Source organism: Chenopodium album, chromosome 12 (genome assembly GCF_948465745.1).
Source record: "Chenopodium album chromosome 12, dcCheAlbu1.1, whole genome shotgun sequence".
Lineage (NCBI taxonomy): Eukaryota > Viridiplantae > Streptophyta > Magnoliopsida > Caryophyllales > Amaranthaceae > Chenopodium > Chenopodium album.
Window position 1 is genome coordinate 51,024,561 of NC_137845.1, and position 22,054 is coordinate 51,046,614.

General features: G+C 36.4%; 3 protein-coding genes across 3 annotated transcripts; 1 reads left to right on the forward strand and 2 right to left on the reverse strand.

Moving 5' to 3' along the window:
- The first annotated feature begins 1,652 nt into the window (after nucleotides 1-1,652).
- Nucleotides 1,653-11,899, forward strand: LOC145572549 (UDP-N-acetylglucosamine diphosphorylase 1-like). The gene is made up of 15 exons (XM_081631514.1): nucleotides 1,653-2,120; nucleotides 2,232-2,286; nucleotides 2,423-2,574; nucleotides 3,764-3,803; nucleotides 4,396-4,488; nucleotides 4,575-4,687; nucleotides 4,815-4,889; nucleotides 6,006-6,045; nucleotides 6,167-6,249; nucleotides 6,341-6,418; nucleotides 8,363-8,506; nucleotides 9,754-9,821; nucleotides 10,550-10,664; nucleotides 10,755-10,911; nucleotides 11,638-11,899. The coding sequence occupies exons 1-15, from the start codon at nucleotides 1,929-1,931 to the stop codon at nucleotides 11,733-11,735; spliced, it is 1,503 nt and encodes a 500-aa protein (XP_081487640.1). The 5' UTR covers nucleotides 1,653-1,928; the 3' UTR covers nucleotides 11,736-11,899.
- Nucleotides 11,900-12,303: 404 nt separating this feature from the next.
- LOC145571295 (uncharacterized) lies at nucleotides 12,304-15,953 on the reverse strand. The gene is made up of 7 exons (XM_081630356.1): nucleotides 15,144-15,953; nucleotides 14,541-14,664; nucleotides 14,235-14,425; nucleotides 13,895-14,153; nucleotides 13,085-13,747; nucleotides 12,738-12,964; nucleotides 12,304-12,573 (listed from the first exon to the last, which is right to left on the reverse strand). Exons 1-7 carry the CDS (start codon nucleotides 15,951-15,953, stop codon nucleotides 12,304-12,306), a joined length of 2,544 nt encoding a protein of 847 aa, XP_081486482.1.
- Nucleotides 15,954-17,460: 1,507 nt separating this feature from the next.
- On the reverse strand, nucleotides 17,461-19,323 carry LOC145571296 (uncharacterized). Its single transcript, XM_081630357.1, has 4 exons — nucleotides 18,757-19,323; nucleotides 18,320-18,674; nucleotides 18,012-18,234; nucleotides 17,461-17,920 (listed from the first exon to the last, which is right to left on the reverse strand). The coding sequence occupies exons 1-4, from the start codon at nucleotides 19,321-19,323 to the stop codon at nucleotides 17,461-17,463; spliced, it is 1,605 nt and encodes a 534-aa protein (XP_081486483.1).
- Nucleotides 19,324-22,054: the final 2,731 nt, after the last annotated feature.

Here is a 22,054-nt window from a genome sequence, read left to right on the forward strand (position 1 = left end):
AATTACACTCTTACTCCTCGTTATGCAATTGTTCTTGCATAATGGGACTCCCTTTAAACAAGCTCAATAAAGAAAGATGAAATTAATCCTATTATTACTTGTTCCATGGTGCGTATCTATGTTACTTGTTCCTCTCAACTCTCTCTCTCTCTTTTGAAGTTAATTAAGAAGTACTTCTTCCATTTTTATTTAGTTGTAACACACCCCTTCGACACGCATATTAAGGAAGATATTAGACTAGGTAAATGGATAAATAAATTTACAAAATTTTACCACTTATAAGAAGAAAGGGATAAGTTGCTACGATTTAAATTTCATAGCTTAATTCATTCGTTTATCTAGTTTAATCACCTTCTCGAAAGACGTGATAAAAGGTGCGTTACAAGTAAAAGGTGTGTTACAAGTATAAAAAAACAGAGGAAATATGTCTTAGGACTATTTTTTTATTTTTTATTTTAAAAAATACAAAATGCTAATATTTCATGATGATTGGTCTTTATTACCCTTACTAACTCCCTATCTGCTTTCTGGGAAATTCACTACTATTTTCTAATTTTCTTCCATCTTCTTCTTTCTCTCTTTTCAACCAACAACGACCACTTCTCTCTCACCAGTCACCACCGCTATAACCACCACCAGAAGCGGTCATCGTAGACGGGCCCGGCAAACAAGGAGGTAAGCTTTTTAGTTTTATTAAATAATTTTTATCGGCCAACATTACTTGTGGCAAAATGCCTATTGCCGGTGATTAAGGTCAATTGCCGACTAACGACGGCCGTAGTGGTGGTGGTCGTTGCTTTAGCTGTTCACGTGGTTGTGGTATGATGCAGAACATAGAAAATGTAAGTGGTTGGGTCAAGTGGAAGAAAGGAAGCTAGTAAGGGTAAATTAGAACTTTTACTGTATAATGTTGACGTTTTGATCAATTTTGTTGGCAGTATTTAGTGTTAATTAAACTCAAATTGAAAGCAATAAAAATTGTGGTTTGTACGTTGAATCTCGGTTAGATCAATAAAGGTGGGGCAGAGGCAAAGGTAGTAGTTTGGTGAGAAATTGGTGTCATGAATATTAAATCAAACTAGTCTTCTGGCTCGTGCAATGCACGGGTTATTCGTATAAAATTGTATTGAGAGAAAAGTGAGGAAATATCAGTAAGTCATTATACGGTATAATATGTAATCAGAAACATGATTAAAGAAATTAAAATTTTGGAACTTTAATCGAAAAAGAGGCTTAAATAGAAGGTGGAAGGGCTAAAATTAAAGAGAAAATAGGAAAAGGTTGAATTAAAGGGGAGAGATGAAGATGAAGAGATGAAGTGTGTATGAAAGATGAAGTATAAGTTTAATGAAAGAATTAAAAAAAATGGTATAATAAAAAATTAATAGTGTAAGTTGACATGTGGCACTATGGTTAGAAAAGTGTAATAGAATGGATGGGGACACGTGTCTTTCTTAGTTTCTTGGTTACAGTTTTTAAATATTAAATAAAGTATAGATACACCACGTAATTTTACAGTTGGAAAAAGAGGAGGTAAAAAAAAATTAATAATAATAAAATAGTGTTCCGTTAATATTGAGATCCAAATCTGAATTTCATGATATTTTAAATTCATTGTATTTTCATTGATAACAAAAGGCAGCCTAACTCACCGACATGTTTTAGTCACCCTCGCTCTTCCCTATTACTCATTTGTTTCATTGTTTGTTCGTGTCGCGTTATAAATTAGTGATTGACTGGGGCGATATCTCGGGTTATTGCATAAATTAGCGGTGGTACCCGGGTTATTATATCACTTGTTTGTGTCCTACACTTATATGTAGTGGAGGTCGATTACTGTTTGATAAGTAATTGCAATATTAATTTCCAACTTCTATTTCTGATTTGAAATATTAAGTTCACCTCCATTGTTATTGTTCTGAAGAGAGATGACGGAAATAGCAGCAGTAGAAACGACGACAGTAGCAACAATGGCGGATAGTAATGGCGTCAATGCCATGGCTGCATCACCTCCGCAAGCTCTGCTAGAAAGGCTTAAGGATTACGGTCAAGAAGATACTTTCGCCTTCTGGAATGAGCTTTCTTCTGATGAACGCGAGCATCTTATCAAAGATATTGAGGTTTTTTTATTAATTAATTTTTATGTACTGTGTTGTGCAATTATTCGATCATGCATCTAATAAAATATGCGTTGTTGATTTTATTGAAATTTTTTGATGAAATTTGTTCAGAGTTTAGATCTTTCCAGGATTGATCGGATTATCCGATGTTCGTTTCGTTCTCAAGGTTTGTGGCTTTGTTTGTATGATTAGTTATCAATTAGGTTTGAAAATTGGAGTTTGAATATATATATATATATATATATATATATATATATATATATTTCTAATTTCTAAATTGATGCAAAATTTTGGGTTAAAAGGATTGCCGGCTGCGGCGATTGAGCCGGTGTCGGAGGACATTGTGTCAACGGTGGAGCATCGGACGATCGAGGATAGAGAAAAGTGGTGGAAGATGGGATTGAAGGCCATCCATGCCGGCAAGTTGGCTGTCATCCTTTTGTCCGGTGGTCAGGTAATTATTTTTTTTTTTTCAATATGAATATTATTTACTTGTATTTATTTTCTTGTCGATTATGATTATTTGTTGGTGTTGTTGCTGTAATTGTCAATGAGCAATCGAAATCAGATACCAAATTATTGGTGGTGTTATTTCATAGTTTATGTTATTTGGTGATTAAGCTATAAAAGTAATGTTAATGAGTGATAGAAATCGGATACCAAATTATTGTTGTAGGATTACTTTCTGATTGTTTGTTGTTGTCGTTTAGGATTATATATTTAAATTTTTTAAAGTATATTTAGTGAACAATAAAAATCAGATCACTAATATAAAACTGTAGGTTCACTTTTTGAGTGTAATCATGCTTATGCTTTACATTTTCTTTCTTTGTGTTATCTGCAAGTTGCCTTTTATAGGCGCAAATGCAATCATGATAGTCTGTTTATAAAATTATGTATGTTTATCTGAGCATCTTTTATGGTTGACCTTTTTAATTAATCTACAATACTCAGTATTAAAAGGCATTTTGTACTCGGTATAATATTAATTTCCAAACAGGGTATGTAAATAATGCCCCGCCCTACATTATTTCAAATGCTGAGGATTTTATATTGAAGGACCTCTATGCCATATTTTAACTGATTGTATGTCATAGTTGAGAAAACTATACTAGTGCGGAAGCTTAAAGGATACCATTATCTTCAAAGACGGAGCATAATCTTCTGCACAAAAGGAAGAACCAAGAGGAAATGGGAGAGAGAGAGGAGAATTGTAGGAGTGGATGAACTACGAAGGGGGTGGATGCAGGATGGCTAATTACATTTGTATAGAGAATTAGTTTCAGCTTAATATAATATGCAAATTAAAAATGCCTTTGCATATTAAACTAAAGAGTTCAATTGGAGGATAGTTGATATTAATTAGGATTCTTGTCATAAGTTAAACTTTAGAAATTTGGGGGAGGGTGAAAGAAGAATTTTATTTTAAAAAGGGAATGGAAGTTTAAGGAGAACGCAGAGTAATATCTGTGCAATGGTGACTTTTGTTACGTGTTTGTCAATGTGAAATGATGGGTCTTCATGTTATGCTGTCTCCATTATTCTCGAAGTGCATATTCACTTAATTTTGTTGTCTGTATGATTTGTTTTAATTTGACACTTGCTAAGATCCGAATATACTAATGTCTCAAATGCTGATACAGGGAACTCGGCTTGGAAGCTCAGATCCTAAGGGTTGCTTTAGTAAGTGACAGCACTATTTTTATCCACTTGCTGTATATTAAATTCCTCATATAGGGCAGAACTTTTTACTTAATGTCATGAAATCTTCTTGCACCTATATTTTTGTTATTCATTGCCTTATTCCTGGATAATCTGAATCAATTATGAACCACAAACTACAGTCACACTCTGTCACTTGCTTATCATGATGTGTATAGGTCTATAGCATGAGGTAAGTAAATGCTATCCTGTCTGTGGCTGCCATGTGAATTTTTACATAATTAGCATACTACTGAATTTGATCTTAAAAGATTATAGTCCATGCGGTAAGGGACATTAGCCTTTCCTGTCTAGTGATGAGTGACAAGTTCTTTTTCATGCCTTTTGCTATGTTGAAGTTAGTTATAATTTAAGATTGTTTGATTTTTTTTTTTTTTTTTTTCTCTAGCCTTGAATAAGACTTTTATCGCTCTAATTTCATCCATTTGCCTTCTGTGTCACATCTTATAAACCCCTATAGCATACTATTTTTCTTTAAATTTCTAATTTATTTACTGTGTTCCTTATATCTGCAAGTATGCTCATGTGTGGATTTCATCATAATTTGTGTCAGATATTGGCCTTCCTTCCAGAAAGTCACTTTTCCAACTTCAGGCAGAGCGAATTTTGTGTGTTCAAAGATTAGCAGCTCAATTTATGAATGAGGGTAAGATTTTTTGAGTTGAAAATGCCATTTCAGTTTTTTTGTTTTTCTTATGGTATTCTAATTGCTTTTCGATTTGCACCCTTCAGGATCAGCAGATGTTGTACCAATCCACTGGTACATAATGACTAGCCCCTTCACGGACGAAGCAACACGCAAATTCTTTGAAAGCCATAAATTTTTTGGTCTTGAAGCTGATCAAGTATGAGTTTAACATCTTGCTTCTCCACTTTTCTTTGACTAGCTTTACTATACAATTGGTAGTTTAAAATGTAGTTTATTTATTTCTTTTATTTTAAAAACTTATATGAGACGCATCTTCGATGTAGGTGACGTTCTTCCAGCAGGGAACAATACCTTGTATCTCAATGGATGGAAGATTCATCATGGAGACTCCATATAAAGTGCGTTCAATTTTTTTTTTTTCTTCATGCCTTAAAATTTTGATAACTGTTGTCATATTTTGTATGTTTTAGTGTCAATTGTGATGTGTGTATGTCTTTATATCTGACCCAAGTAACTTCATAATGATTTCACAGTATGTGTGTTTATTTTTTGTGGGTAAAAAAATTGAAATTTGGTTGAATTCTCTAACTCACAGGAATAGAGAGTGTTATATATAGGAATCTGGACTTATGAGGATATTATGAATCGAATCTCAGGACAAGTACTAAGTTCAATAATTAGCTCAACATGAGGGTTGTTGGACTAGAAAGAGTTTTTTTTGAAAAGTTTAAAAACTTCCTTCATTTCACGAAGTTCTTCTCATGTACTAATTAATTTAAATGTGGTCAAATTCAAATTTTGACCATCTTTGGTAATAAATATTTCCTTCATTTTCTTTTATTTGCTACATATTCTTTTTTGGAAGTTGAAAAATGATAGCAGCATTCTTTTATTTGGTCAATGGTTCTTGCTATCTCTTTCTTCATCACATGAATTATGTTGGAGGTTAATTCTGGCTATATTTGGTCAAACCAAATCAGCACTCACTCTCCAGCTTCTTGCTGCAGTTGAAAATCTGTAACTCTTAGGAATGTAGTGGGCTCTGTCCAACCATAACAAATTTGTTCCACTGTGTAGCTTTCATGAAGACCAACACATCTATGCAAGTTTGCATAGGCATTTGAAACCTGGAGTGTGCCTCAACTCTAGTTTATTTCAGAAGCCTTTCTTCCTCTTATGCAAATCATGCTTTATCCCATGTCATATAGCCCAATGAGGCCATGATCCGTACACTCAATAACTCAAGTAGTCCAAATGGGGCAAATGACCAGAAGAGTACCCTTGCCCTTCAACTTATGCACATTAAAGCAAAGCTTTCAATTCTTATGACCAACAATAGGAGAGGGATTTACCTTAATTGCTACACCCACATCAAATGCTACGATGGCTGCTATATAGAAACCTACGAGTATTTAGATGCTGCCAAATGCTCTTGCTTTCTATGCATGTGGTTGACATTTAGACTTGTTAAATAAATATATTTCTAAATTAATGGCTCAAGTGTCTAAACTCAGATGGCAAAGGCTCCTGATGGGAATGGAGGAGTTTATACAGGTAAGGCATTTTTCACATATCTACACCTTTTCTGATTCAATGAATTCTGTGTATCATAATTTCAGTACCCATATCATGTCCGCAAGTTGAAGTGTCTGATTACTTTTGCTATATGAACCAGCTCTAAAGTCTTCGAGACTGTTAGAAGATATGGCTGCACGAGGAGTCAAATATGTAGATTGTTATGGTGTAGACAATGCACTTGTAAGCTCTCCTAATTACTTTTTTTTCTTCTCCTTTCTTGTTGATATATGTGTTAGCTATCTTATTTGCTATTATATTGAATTGCTGATAGGTTCGCGTTGCTGATCCCACTTTCTTGGGTTATTTCATTGATAAAAATGTTTCAGCTGCTGCCAAAGTTGTAAAGAAGGTAATTTGAATTCATATCATCGAGGTTTATAATTTGCTAGTCTATATATATATATATATATATATATATTTTTTTTGTCTTATCTGTCTTCTTTAATGTTTTATGTCCATGTCTTGTATATTTACAGTCTGATCTTATGTTTTAATATCCCATTAAAAGTTGTGTAACCTCATACAACCATCTTCACCTCCACACTAAACTGCATAACACAGGAACAAAAATTCATGAGAAAATTTTCCATTGAGCTTTGGCAGAGCCTAAAGATATAAACCCCCCCCCCCCCCCCCCCAACACACTCACACACACAAAAAAAAAAAGGACAGCAGTAAATACAGATGTAATCTAGCGAGATTATGTACCTTTTTCCATCAGGAATTCAGGATCGAACGCCAAAGGCATTTATAGGCCCAAAATGCCCCTTAACACCTCCAATTTCTTCTGTAAGAATATAAAATTAAATAACATAATTGATTACATTCTTGAATTCAGCAAGTCACTGAGAATATTGGCTTTTACTTTGCAACCATAAAAGTAATGGCTTAATTTACTAGGCAAGAAAACCTGTAATATAGAGGACTTACGTGTTTTAAGTTTTTGGTTTTCAAAGCAATGTACATATTTGCTGCAAATCTACTGAAAGGCGTCGAGTACAAATTCAAATGAAATATGATGTGCAAAGCTAAAGCTTATAAGAAACTCATATAGTATGTAAACTATAGCTAATTATTACTACAGACATGAACATGGGGGAGATTGCTCTTCTTTGACCAGTTATTCATTAAAATGTAAAAATTGACTTGAAAATGCAGAACATCTGCACGAACAGACATTTTATATGATTACTATTTGTGGACCAAGTGCATTTCAAAGTATCAGTTAGCTGATATGTCTTTCAGTCCCTTTTTTACCCATTCATAATGATAGCAAAAGCAGTTCAAAGTATCAGTAAACTGTTCAGTCTTTCAGTCCCTTTTTTACCCATTCATACTATTACAAAAACAATCATTCATTCACATATTATTATGTGTAATATACCTTATCATAGACTTTTGCCTCAAACTTTCCTGCACGATGATCTGTTTTCGTCACAGCTATTGCTTCCTGGTCACCTCCAAGCACAACCTATAGGGGGAGAAAAACACTATATAAGCAATGTCTAATGCTGTAGGTGTCCAACAGTAGGCAATATATATGAGAATATTACTGAATATATGAACAGTGACTCACCGAGAAAGTGATCGATTTTCATGGAGAAGTCATAAACCCTCGTCGAACATGTGGTAAAATTGCTTAAATTTTGGATTATTTTTCTTCTAATCTCTGCTGGTAATGTTTGATGCGTCCACATTTCTTTTCAAAACAGTCATACTGGCTGAATTTGCGTTTCTTTTCTAGATACATATATGTTACATACTTCGTATTGTTCCTTTATCGCGGGATTTTAAAAAGCAGCGTGCTGAACCAGTAATTATCGGAATGGTAACATGGAAATCCGTTACGTTTCGGCCGATTCGCGATGTATAGGCTGAGTTTTCGAGCCATGCTCTGTCTTTTTCTTTCTTGCTGCAATGAAGCAAGAAAGAAGATATAATCTCTATATCGTTACCAAAGTATAAAAGCTGCAACTTAAATGTGTTTTTGTCCTTCTAATGTGATACGCTAGAGTCAAATTGTATTTAGAGATAAGAAGAAAATTAAAATATTTGCATATATAAAATTCTGTTGGCATCTTTATTTGATGAGCCAGTATTCAATAAAATATCTTGTCTAGGAGATTATTTTACTTACAAATTGAGAAGGGACTCTTGACTTGCATAAAAATTGCACTATTATGTGATAACAATAAATTCTGTCATCTTAACTTCCCATGTATTCTAGATACATATATGTTACCATTGAGTATATGTTTGTCTGGAGTATATTTCATGTTCATCTGATGTGCAGGCCTATCCCCAAGAGAAAGTTGGTGTATTTGTACGACGAGGAAAGGGTGGCCCACTTGATGTGGTTGAATACAGTGAGCTAGATCCTTCAGTGGCTAGTGCAGTCAATCAGGAAACTGGGCGTCTTCGCTTTTGTTGGAGTAATGTAAAGTACTTTTGCCTTATGTCTGTTTTCTTAGAATGTTAGCTTTATGAGCAATGCATAATGAAACATATATTTCCTCATAGTTTTTATAGTTGCAACATTTCTTCTTTCACATTTTCCAAATCATATTTTCAATCACTAACATCTCTAAATATAACTAGTAAAAGTTATAAAAAAATTATTGAGGAAGTATAAATTGAGACGAATCCAACAAGACCCCACATTGCTATATTTTTCATTATGTACAAATTGTTAAAAGAAATTCGAAGTGGGTATGTGACTAGTGCAAAGGTCAAACCGTTGCAACTAAAAATAACAGAGGAAGTAGTAAATTATGCTTCCTATTAATGTTTTGCTTGTTTTTTTGTTTTTTTTTTTTTTTTTTTTTTTTTTTTTTTTTTTTTTTTTTTTGCACATATCAGGTTTGCATCTTAACTTCAATTATGTTGTTTAGCTTCATGCAATTCCTATAACTAAACAAATTACAATTATGTGGTTTAGTTTCAGTTTCTTGATTTTTTTTGCATATATGCTTTTTACATGGCCGTATAATCCATGCAGCTAGCACCCTTAGTATTTAAGGGGTAGTGGTGATGGACCTAGGCCTTTTTTTAGGCTGTTCTAATGAGCTCCTCCTTTGCCTGAAGACCCGTCATCCAAGTCGATCCAGTCGGATTTGGTTGGTTAGCCTAATTTTCTGGGTTTAAAGTGTTTTTAATACCAAATGTTTTGCTTGCTTTCAAGATTTTACTTATGTCGAAAGAATGTAGTTACATTGCTTTTAGTTCATCTGGTCGAGTCAAACTATTTCTATTAAAAGTGCATATCTGTCAACATTTAAGGGCATTCTATGTATCATTTTGTAAAGCTAGTTTTAATTGGGTCCAGGTTGGGTCTTGGTCAGGTCATTTCTCACAAGGCAAGCTACATCTCTCTTAGACTCTTAGTCCTGTCATTGGGACTTGGACTTGAAAAGGGCTACCAGACTCCTTATGCCTTTAGAATTTAAAACGAATTACTGCTATAGTTTATGAAAGAATTAATTGTAACGTGTCCTGCAAGTTGTTCTTCAGGTGTGGGACGTAGAGTCTATTGACCAGAGTGTTTCGCGGTGCTATATTTAACTTTATGAATTACAAAACAATCCTAAAATTTCCTCTCCCTCTAATATATATGCCTTTAGAGTTAATCTTCCCTCATAAATTGTAATTAGTTGATGTTCTGATAGGTTATCAAATAAATTTCAGGTTTGCTTGCATATGTTCACCTTGGATTTTTTGAATTCCGTGGCCAATGGACTGGAGAATGATAGCATGTAAGTATATATATGATGTGCGTTATTTTTTCAGACATATGGTTAATTTTTTTTGTTTATAATAGGATATCAAAAGTTTTTCTTTTCTGATATTTAATATTTTTCGAAATTCTACTCCTTGGATTATGCTCCATATTATGGTGGATATGAGCTATTACAATTGTTGGTTTTCTTGAGAAAAAGTAAAATCCTTAATGAATCATTTGGATGGATTTTAATGAATCATTTGGATGGATTTTGTAGTTTAACAGAAACAAGTTTCAATAGGCCACATTGATATGAAGCCTAATATGCTTTTATAAGACAACTATTTAGTGGATTAGCTTTATTGTGCTCACTAAGGTTGTAAATATACTGAATAAGCCTCAAGACTCGCTAAGATATGATATATAAACTAGTTCTGTACTTCATCCTAGGTCCCAACTCCCAAATATCAATGTAAAACTTAAACTAAGCTTAAAGCTGCAACTAGCCCCTAATCAAGTTTAACAATATAAACTAAGATGCTGACTAACAAAGCCATAACACACAAAAACAAGACTAGTATGTGTAAAGAACATTGCCTTCAAATTCTGATTTATGGTTGAGTGTGTGTGGGTGTGTGTGTGTGGGGGGGGGGGGGGGGGGGGGTGAGTGAAATTATTATTTTTTTTCAATATAGCTGTTGGAAATTTCATACCATGGTTGAGGTTGCCGCTTGAATTGTTGTCGTCATGATTTGGTTGCAGTTATCATTTGGCAGAGAAGAAAATACCATCAGTTAATGGATATACAATGGGGCTAAAACTGGAACAGTTCATATTTGATGCCTTCACATATTCTCCTTCTACTGCACTGTTTGAGGTGATCCTTGTCTATCTGCTTTTTTTTTTTTTTTTTTCCTGACACTCTAGCTATGAATGAGAATATAACACCCTTTTATTCCATTCTCAGGTTTTACGAGAAGAAGAGTTTGCACCTGTAAAAAACGCAAATGGGGCAAATTATGACACACCTGATAGTGCGAGATTGCTTGTTCTCCGTCTTCATGCTCGATGGGTGATTGCTGCTGGTGGCTTTCTTACCCATTCGGTGCCTTTATATTCAACTGGTAATTGCTCCTCATTTTTCCTTAATAAATCAATTCATTCCTTAAGCTGGCGGAGCAGAAATTGCAAAAATACATATGTTTGAAAAATATTTGAATTATCAATGTTGTCAAAAGTGGTTTGTTATTTTGTGTCTGGCTAAAGTTTGAAACACTAATTTAAAGGTAAAATCACTGCCTTAGCAAATTCAAATCAGAAAATGGCCTTTGCCTTCATGAAAAAATCGACCTTTTAAGTTCAAACCACTGAACACCATATTTATTTTCTTCAACTACTAGAACACCTCTAGGAACTCCACATATCCTTCCCCTCTTGTGACACATATACCTGGAATTGTAGGCTGATAGGTGGTCATGCACTCTAATTATTATATTATATACCTTCTAGATATTGAGTTAAAACACTCGAGTATGATGCAACTATTAATTTTCTCAGAGCAGCATGGTGTTGGCATTAAACGTAAGATATTGTATTCGTCATTGTTCACAACTGTAAACCTCGTAGTGGTTTTACCTTTTTCTATTTGCAAACTCTGTGGTTTTACATTGTTTTAACTCCTCTCTCTCCCCCCCCCCCCCCTCCCCAAAGCACACACACAGACAGACACAGAAGCTGTTGACTTTCTGAATTTTCTACAAGAATAATCTTCAAATCAATCCGTATTTGGGAAATTTTTTCCCTTGAGCGTTAATAAACTTATTTACTTTTTGATGATGGTATGTGCTCAGGTGTTGAAGTTTCTCCGTTGTGCTCTTATACGGGGGAAAACCTTGAAGCTATTTGCCGTGGAAGAACCTTCCATGCTCCTTGTGAAATCACATTTTGAATTTGATTTATGATTTGTATATCAGGCATGTCATTTTTTATGAAAAAAGATTAGAAGAGATATAATCATACGAGTATGTATATACACTCAACTTCATGAGTCGAGAGTTTGAATCATTTTGGCAGATATATTGTTCAATAAATAAGAAGCTTTTTTTATGCGCAGCTTGATATGTGTTTTGAATTATTTGTTTGAGGAAGGCTGATTAGTGGTAGTGGCTCTCATCTGCGATGAAGTCTGGAGATTGGTTCAACTCATTAGCCTAAATGTTGAGACGATTCTTAGCTAGAGCCCGTAGAGGAACCAATCTCCATGTCAAATTAGAGAAGATGAATAGAGTGAATGATTTTCTGTGTATTGTATTATGTTATGCACAATGTATTTATACAACCTAAGAGTAGAGATTAGGGCTTAAACATAGGCCCGTATGCTATACATGATATTAGGCTTAACACTCCCCCTCAAGTTGGAGCATGCAAATCGCATATGCCCAACTTGCCAAGTAAATACAAGAATTGGTGTTTGCTCAACGCCTTAGTGAAAATATTCGCTAATTGATCCGTTGTCTTTACATACGATGGACTAATAACCCCTTCAGGAATAGCATCTCTAACATAATGACAATCAACCTAATGTGCTTAGTACGTTCGTGAAACACCGGATTCCGCGCAATGTATAACGCTGATTGACTATCACAAAACAAGCTCATCGCTCGTGGGTGTGAAACTCCCAAACTGTGAAGAAGAGCCTTCAACCATTTTAACTCATCAGTGGCCTTAGACATCGAACGGTACTCTGCCTCAGCAGAAGATTTAGAAACAGTATCTTGTTTCTTAGTCTTCCAAGAAATAGGAGAACCACCAAGAAACACCAACCAACCAGTAATCTAACGTCTCGTCAAAGGACAACTAGCCCAATTCGAGTCACACCAGCTTGTCAAATGTAAATCGCAATCTGAATTCAATAGAATCCCTGACCCGAAGAACCCTTCAAGTAACAAACCGTACGAAGGGCTGCCTCCCAATGATCTTTACGAGGTTGTTGCATAAATTGGGATAAAACATGAACTGTGTACACCAGATCAGGTCTAGTGAAAGACAAATAAATCAAACGACCCACAAGCCGCCGATACACTTCGGGGTCTACAATAAGAGGAGTTTTCGAGCTAGCGAGAGTATGATTTTGCTCAATAGGAGTACCTGTCGGATGTGCCCCTAGCAAACCAAACTCTGCAATAATATCAAGAGTATACTTTCGTTGACATAAAAATATGCCCTCCTGGCTCCGAGCAACCTCAATACCAAGAAAGTACTTCAACACACCCAAATCTTTCATATGAAAACAATCACTCAAATATGATTTGAATGATGAAATTGCAGAGGAATCATTCCCGGAAATTATCAAATCATCAACATACACTAGAACACGAAGATGAACATCTCCATGATTTAGAGTATATAGAGAGTAATCAGAGTACGATCGTAGAAATCCATACCTTTTTAGAGAATTGGCCAATTTAGAGAACCAGCAACGAGGGGCTTGTCGTAGGCCATATAGAGATTTCCGTAGTCGACATACCAATCCATATTGAGAACCATGGAAGCCGGGAGGAGGTTTCATGTAAACTTCCTCATCAAGGTCGCCATGAAGAAATGCATTGTGAACATCCATTTGAAACAATTCCCAATTTTTCGCTGCAGCAACAGTTAAGAAAGCACGAACGGTGACCATTTTAGTAACGGGAGCAAATGTTTCATTATAGTCAATACCCTCAACCTGATGATTGCCAAATATAACAAGGCGAGCCTTTAATCTTTCAACTATGCCATCAGAATTATGCTTCACTTTGTATACCCATCTGCACCCGAGAGCTTTCTTCCCTGGAGGTAATTCTTCCATTACCCAAGTCGCATTATCTTCCAAGGCCGAGATTTCTTTTTGCATAGCCTCCTTCCAACCCTCATGTTGCATAGCCTCTTTGAAATTACAAGGCTCAACCACCGAATCTATAGCTGCAAGTCGCAAAGAAAATTTATCACAATTCACAAAGTGTGCTAAAGGACAAGGAGTACCCGAGGAGCTTGGAGGAGAGGGTAAACTTGGAGAGATAGATGAACTCGAAAGAGATATAGTATCTGCAACATAGTCACGATGCTAACCCGGAGGATGTCGTTCCCGTTGTCCATGGCCCAAATCAATAGAAGAAGAAGAAGAGGTATTTAGACCAGCCACGGGGCTGCTGTCCGAGGCGGAACCAGCACCAACAGCGCTGGTAGAACCACCAGCAGTGCTGGCAGTAGCTGTTGTGCTGGTAGAAGCAGCAGGGTCAAGGGCAGCGGTAGCAGAAGAGGTAGAAGCAATAGTAGCAGAAGAGGCAGAAGCAGTACCAGCAGAAGCAGTAGCAGCCGCAGCGGAGTTCTAGTGGGGGCTGTGAGCCGCAGCAGGGTTGCGGTGTAGGCTGTCAGAGGCCTCGGTGTCAAAGGCAGCCTCACCAATTGCCAAAATATGCTCAAGGTTGTCTAAGAAATCAACATCAACCCCATTGGTAGCATTAGACACGGTGGTACCATCAATGCTTGTATCATTAGAGGTGCAACTAGTGGCAAACGGAAATTCGTTCTCATGAAATTTGACAATAACCCACAAACACACACTTTTGGCTTCGAGGTGTAAATTTATCACCCTTAGCCCTTTGATAATGAGCAAAATAAAGACAACTAAAAACTCTCATTTCATCAAAAAAAGGTTCTTTGCCAAACAAGACCTCATATGTTGTTTTATTGTATAGTACACGAGAGGGAGTACGATTAATCAAATATACTGCACCAAGAACGCATTCACCCCACAAAGCAATTGGCAAATTGCCTTTAAACAATAGTGCACGAGCCACATTTAATATATGTTGGTGTTTACGCTCAACCCGGCCAATCTGTTGTGGAGTACCAACACACGAAGTTTGAAATAAAATTCCATGTTCATCAAAATAGGGAAGCATGTGTTTAAATTCCGTACCATTGTCACTCCGGACACACTTCACAGACACATCAAATTGAGTTTTAATCATAGCAAAAAAAGAGCAAAAAGAGGAATAGACCTCAATTTTATTATTCAACAGATACACCCAAACACCTCTTGAAAAATCATCGACAATAGTTAGAAAATAGTGGCACCACATGTAGACAGAGTCTTATATGACCCCTACAAATCACAATGAATCAGTTCAAAAATGCGACTAGCACGACTATCACTTATAGGAAAGTTATCACGAGTTTGTTTAGCTTGAGGACAAATTTCACATGCTTTATGTACATATTGACTATGAGAACTACCTCAAATAGCAGGAAGTAACTTGACAATTCTTTCTGACGGATGCCCCAAACGGCGATGCCACAACTCAAATGTAGAGACCTCTGGACCTGTGACTGCACATACTTTTAGAAGACGCTGAAAATAGTAGAGTCCATCTAATCGTTCACCTCCTCCAATCAGGCTCCCCGAATTTTGATCCTGTATAGCATATAAAGAACTAGTGAATCGTACATAACAGTGAGTGTCATCAATCAACTTAGACACCGAAATCAAATTACAATTTAATTTAGGAACAAATAGGACGTATTTAAGAATAATTCCATCTGCCAATAAAACACGACCCTCTTTTGTTGCAATTGCTTGAGCACCATCGGGAAGACCAACAGGGCATGGTAAAATTGATTGAGTATCAAGTAGAGGAGACTCGTCACTCGTCACATGATTAGAGGCACCCGTGTCAATAATCCAAGATAAAGAGAAATAATCACCAAACCGGTTGTTTGACAAATAATCGGTGCTGAGTGTAGAGTAGGCTGCCATCGTTGCGTGAGCAAGGACATCAACATCAGGCTGATTAGAGGAGGGAAGAGAGTTGCGGGAGCAGAGCAGGGAGGTTAGAGGGGGCTGATTAACAGCAGCAGTAGTGGCGTGAGGAAGGGAGCAGGGCTTATTAGCAGTGGCGTGAGGAAGAGCAGTGGCTGTAGAGGTAGGAGATAGAGAGGCAGCGGTCAGAGATTGTCCGTGGTTGTTGACGAGCCACCAATTAGGGTAGCCGTGGACCAAGAAGCAAACATCATAGTCATGACCCGATCGTTTGCAATGGGTACAATTTAAATTTGATTTATCACGTCGCGGCGATATAGAAGTAGTATATGTCAAAGAATCAAGTGAATTGCCTTCACCCACCATTGTTGATTAAGCAATAGAATAAAGGAGATTAGAAAAATTAGAGAAAAAAATAATTTAGAGTTTTTAGGGTTTAGAGTGATTTTGGCTCCGATACCATGTCAAATTAGAGAAGATGAATAGAGTGAATGATTTTCTGTGTATTGTATTACGTTATGCACAATGTATTTATACAACTTAAGAGTAGAGATTAGCGCTTAAACATAGGCCCGTATGCTATACATGATATTAGGCTTAACACTTCATTTTGACTTTTTGCACTATTCACATACTTTTCTATATTAATGTTGATGGATGATACTTAAGATATAACATTGTCATATGGATACTTGTTAGGAAGATATTACACACTTCCTATACTACCCTTTATCCCCGTAAAAAGGGTAAACAAATACCCATTTTGTTTTTTTAAAGTACCCAAGTTTGACTCGGCACATTTGCCAATACAGAATTTTAAACAATAGTATTTTTAATTATGGGTTTTTCTAAGCTTTACCCCTTAGGTTCTTAAAATTCTAAGCTGTACCCATGCTTTTTGAAAATTACCAGCTGTACCCTCCACCTCACATTTTTTAATGTACAGTAACCTAAATGTTAACTCGTCGTTAGGACTGTGTTTAACACTTAATTATTGTAGTATGGAGGCAATTTTCCCGCCCAAAATTGTTAGGGTTTATATTAGGATCTTCCTAGTTCATTTCTTATGTGGTCTACTCCCGCCCTCTTCTTCTCCATTTTTCTTCTAATAAATGGCGAACTCTAGGTCTTCATTTCATTCAACCAGTGAATGGGATTTTATCAGCCCCAAATGCAATGGCAGGCCTCCTTTAGATTGCAAGTTGCACGTTTCTTCTTCAACGAGAAACCCTAGGAAGGCATATTGGAGGTGCGATTTCTGTAAATTTTTCGAATGGGTGGGGCCTGAAACCATGGTTTGGAGAGGGCAGCGTGTACAAGGTGTGGGTGGTGGTAGATCTAACATTGTTGCGTTAATGGAGTTGAAGCATGAAATAGCAGAGTTAAGGAGCAAAGTTGTTAAGGGTGCCTTCAAATTGGGGTTGATTAAATTTAGGGTGGTTATCTTTGTGTTGGTTGTTATTGTAATGAAAATGTAAGGTTTTTTTTTGGTTTTTTTTTAATTAGGTAGGTTAATTTATGTGGTATCATGCTATAAGATCTTTTAAAAGTATGAATAAAGATGTGGTGTTACAATTTGTGTTTAAATATATCAGTCAGCAATTGAAACTACATAAATGACATAAATTATAGCAATTGAAATCAGTTACAATATACAGCCGGCTGACTGATCATTGCATGCATCACACACAAATTGTTTGTGACAAAAAAATGACCTGACTAATCAGTGTACTCCCAAAATAATGCCTGCCAAAAGCTAACATAGTTTGACCCAAAAAAATACAACCAGTATAATTAGTTACAACCATTTTCAGCCCCAAAAAATTACATTCGTCTTGCCCCAAAAAAATACATCAACACTTAGTCTAAGAAATTACTGTCCTGATTCAAAACCACCATGCTGAGTTTGGTTGTGGCTTGATGCACCAACATATCCTGCTGCACCACCATTTCCTGCTGCACCTTGAATCATCCTTTCAATTAGTGCAAAATCAAGATCAGTGTTGGCTTGTGGTTGTGCTTTCTTCCCTTTTTTATCACTCTTTTTTGGCACTGATTTACCTTGTTGTTCAGCAACCTCCTTGACAGTAGGACCACCCTTGCAGGTTTGAGTGTTGTGTCCAAATGCTTTGCAGTTGCTGCATTGGACAATTTCACTCCTTTTGCCTTTTCTTTGCTCCCCTTCTTCTCTCCTCCTATTCCTTGAGGGTCTTCCAATGCTTCTCTTCAGTTTTGGAGGTATTAGGGTAGGAAAACCATCTATATATGGCCATTGGTCTTGATCTGGAATAGGAAAAATGTTACCACTATAAGCTTGTTTGTACCTGGCTACACTGAACCAGTCATTGACATAGTCAGAATGGATCTTTCCCTTCGTGCAAAATGGCTTTGATTCCATGTTTACATGGGATGCCGGTCAATTGCCATCTCCCACATACACATGTTCTTGCTGTTATGGACATTGGTAGCCTAGCTCTCCCATCATGGATTTCATAATTTCCTTTACCAGAAGGGTAGGCTTGACACACCCTACTGTCCTTTGTCAGAACCCTCAGTCTATGCCTTATGCTTGGACAAATGCCTTCTTGCCAATGGTCTGCAAGCTGTTGTCTGGTGGCATGTCTGACCATGGCTATTCTTCTGACACCTGATCATATAACACAAACTTACATTAGCTTCAATTGCACTTTAAAGTATCCTAACATATCAAGTTAAAGAACATCAGTAATTACCTTCTAATAATGTTAAAACAGGGTAATTTCTATCAATCCCAATTGTACTATTAAAAGACTCCACAAAATTGTTGGTGTTTTCATCACTTTTCAAATTGGGGTCAAACATCCATCTAGTCCACCTCTCAAGTGGACCTATTTCTTGAAACCACTTCACTGCTCCATATCCAGCATGCTTCTGAACTTGAGTCATTGCCTTCCTAAATGTGTAGTTAGAATAAGCATTGGTGACACCCCAAAATAACTTATGCATTAACAGCCCTGGATAATCCTTCTTAAAGTTCTTGCAAAGGTGTCTGGCACAATATCTCCTTGGAACCTTGGGCCAAATTGCATCCAAAGATGGGTCTATTCCCTGTATAATCAAAGTTTAAGTTAAATAAACAATATGCAGTCACCTCTAACTTAAAATAAGTGGTAAAGTTTACACATTTCACCTTCTGCCTATTGGACATTATAGTCCAGTCATTTCTCCCATCTGTAGTCAGAATTTGTTTCAAATGGTGAAAGAACCAAGTCCAACTTGTCTTGTTTTCAGAATCCACAATAGCCATCGCCACTGGAAATATTTCATTGTTGCCATCTAGGGAAACAACAGACAACAAGATGCCACCATAGTTTCCCTTTAAATGACACCCATCCACACCTATTAACCCCCTGCAACCACTAATTAAACCCCTAAATTGTGCAGCAAAATTGATAAAAATAGATGAGAATTGCAATGATCTCCCAGGCTCAGGGAGAGTAGACCAACAACAAAATGCAACCGAACCTGGATTTGCCCCCTTCAACAGTTCACAATACTTAGGCAAATGTGTGTATGATTCATCATGCCCCCCTTGAATTATCTTCATTGCTATCCCTTTCATTCTGTAAATGGTTGATGTGGCCATACTCAGCCCATATCTCTCCCACAACAATGCATTCAAAGTCTTCCCCTTAATGTCAGGATTAGCTCTTATATCCTCAAGCAGCTTAGTTGCATCCCATTCACAGTTGCACATAGGGTTATTAACTAGGTTCAGTCAGAGGAATGGCTTTTTTTTATCTTCTTGATAGCCCATGTGTGATTATCAACTAACCTAGCTGCATAAATCCTCCAATGGCACCTTTCATTTGCACACTATGCAGTGTATCTGTAGTTGTCTGCCCTCCTCACCACTAATGCAAATCCCTCCTGTATACAGAAATCTCTCAACACATCCCTAAAATGCTCCTTGTCTACAAACAACTGCCATAGCTTCAACTTAATTCTACCAAACTCATCTTCCTCAAACACTTCACCATTCATATACAGCCTACTCATGTAAGACTCATCTTCACAATCCCATTCACTTGTCCTAAATGGTTCCCACCCACCATCAACATAATTTTGATTCAACAGCTCATTAATGTCACCCTCCTCATACTCCATACTACCATCACTGTCAGACTGTACATCATCAATTCCATCAGGTTGATACTCACCATCACTATCTGAACCACTTTCAGTTAAAGCACCAATACCCTCATCACCCAAACAAGAATTATCAGATTCAAGCCTAGCTCTAGTCCTTTTTCTTATTGTCATACCTGGTACATCAACCTCATTAGTAGTGCTAGTACTTAGCTTAGGAACAGGTGGCACCCACATACCCTTCCATTTTAGTGTTGCCTTAGGGATTTTTTTACCATATGGGAATGAAACAGGCTTTAGACCAAGGTTTTGCACAGGGTTAGATTGAGATTGTAAGGTAGGAATTTGGGACAAAATATGATCATTTTGGGTCAAGGTGGAATCTGATTGGGTTAAACCCAAACTTGGATGGTTGCTCAAAGATTGGCTGAACCTAGGGCTTCTTCTTGGGCTTGTAATAGTAGGGACCATCTGGGATTGAGAAGGAGATTTGTCTAAGGAAGGTTGAGCTAATTCAGGAGAACTAATTCTTGGGCTTCTACTCCTAGGACTGTTAAAGGAAGTATCAACATGTGGTGGGGAGTTATGTGTGTTAAGTGACTCTGAAATTTGGGCCTTTTTGGATTCATTGGGCTTGGCCCTTTTGACAGGTAGCTTAGGTAATGGGGGTTTTGATGGTCCAGATTCAACAGCTTTGTCACCAGTATTACCCACCCTAACCTTCTCAGCTAATTTCCATATCAAATTGGGTTTCTCTAAACACCCAATCCATATATATATCCTAGCTTCATCAACTACCTCAAACATCTTCATTACTGTTTTATCATCAGTTAGTCTATGGCTTTTCCCAGCAGTACAATAACTAAGAACAGGATATTTGGGAAGTTCATAACCTCTAGAGCTAAATTTATCAACCATTTCATTAATGACATCTATAAGCAAGCATCGATCGACATCATCAATCTCAATATCAACACAGTTACCTAGAAAATTCAATTTCAACAACCTTTCACCCATTCTGCAATTATACAAACCAATATAAAAATAAATACAATATAATCACATTCAACAAACAAACACATACATTTCACAAAAATTAAAGCCCAAAACTTAAAACACGATCTAAACCCTAGAATTTCTAGCAAAAATCATTCAATCCCTAAACCCAATTGCGTAAAGGGAATTCCGGCCAAATAATCAACGCAAATTCAATCAAAACAACATAATTTAAGGTTACACTCACCTGAAAACTTGAAAGTTTTGTTTTTTGGTTGATGAACACAAACTTGCAACTACCCGCTCTTCTCTACATCCAAATTTGACCAGCTCCTATAACCTCTAGTCGCAAGTGGAATTCCGATGAAAGGAACCACCTTTGATACTGAAATTGGGGGGAAAATCTACGGTTTTTAGGTTGGGATGATCGTCTCAGATGACCTAAGAACAGAGTGAAGTGAAAGTTTGATCAAAAGTCGAGGATTTGGAGGGGTTTTGAAGGTTTTTTTTTTTATTAAATATTTATTTTACAGGATTATAATAGACGCCGTTAACGGTATCTAACTTCTGTTAAGTATTGTTCCCTTACTGGTTACTGTACATTAAAAAATGTGAGGTGGAGGGTACAACTGATAATTTTAAAAAAGCATGGGTACAGCTTAGAATTTTAAGAACCTGAGGGGTATAGCTTAGAAAAATCCTTTAATTATCAATAACTATGAGTTATAAAAAGTAGATAGTTAGAAATTATACATTGAGACGATTCTAACAAGTATCCATATGACAATGTTATATCTTAAGTATAAATCATCAACATTAATATAGAAATGTTGTGAATAGTGCAAAAAGTCAAAATGGAGCACTTAAAATTTCCAAAGGATAATTCAGGAATTCATGGTTCCAAAGGATAATTCAATCATGGTTCATGGATTATAGTTTTATATCATGCAAGGAGTGACTCTTTAAATATAAGTGGAGTATAGAGTATATAATTTCAGTGGGACAATAAACATGACTCCCTAAATTCTAATTTGCATAACCTAATTTTTATGACGATTAAATTTTGCAGTACTTATAATTGCGTATTCTTTGAGGAAACCGCCCCAGTTTCTCAAAATGAAAAACAAAATCTGTTTCTCAAAAGGTTAAATTTGTAAGATTACAAGAAAAAATTTCAAGTTTCTCAACAAGAGAAACAAGATATGTTTCTCAAATGGCAAAGTGGTAAATAAATGCATTATTTTACTGTTCATCGGCAAAACTACTACTTGAAGTTGTGATTTCACCTTAAATCGTTATTTTTTTTAAAAATTCTTTTTCCCCTCAAAAAAAAAAAAAAAAAA

Bases quoted from the DNA above. Each gene is read 5' to 3' on its own strand.
- LOC145572549 (XM_081631514.1), top strand. From the start codon at position 1,929: ATGACGGAAATAGCAGCAGTAGAAACGACGACAGTAGCAACAATGGCG. The intron at 6,046-6,166 runs GTAAGGCATTTT...TATATGAACCAG, and splicing joins GAATGGAGGAGTTTATACAG to CTCTAAAGTCTTCGAGACTG. The intron at 9,822-10,549 runs GTAAGTATATAT...ATTTGGTTGCAG, and splicing joins GGACTGGAGAATGATAGCAT to TTATCATTTGGCAGAGAAGA.
- LOC145571295 (XM_081630356.1), bottom strand. From the start codon at position 15,953: ATGGTGGGTGAAGGCAATTCACTTGATTCTTTGACATATACTACTTCT. The intron at 14,426-14,540 runs GTACTCCCTCTC...TCATTATCAAAG, and splicing joins TGCAGTATATTTGATTAATC to GGCTAAGGGTGATAAATTTA. The intron at 14,154-14,234 runs GCAATTGGTGAG...AGCCCCCACTAG, and splicing joins ACAACCTTGAGCATATTTTG to AACTCCGCTGCGGCTGCTAC.
- LOC145571296 (XM_081630357.1), bottom strand. From the start codon at position 19,323: ATGTGCAACTGTGAATGGGATGCAACTAAGCTGCTTGAGGATATAAGA. The intron at 18,675-18,756 runs GTGAAATGTGTA...TTGATTATACAG, and splicing joins TAATGTCCAATAGGCAGAAG to GGAATAGACCCATCTTTGGA. The intron at 18,235-18,319 runs GTAATTACTGAT...TTATATGATCAG, and splicing joins TGTTTTAACATTATTAGAAG to GTGTCAGAAGAATAGCCATG.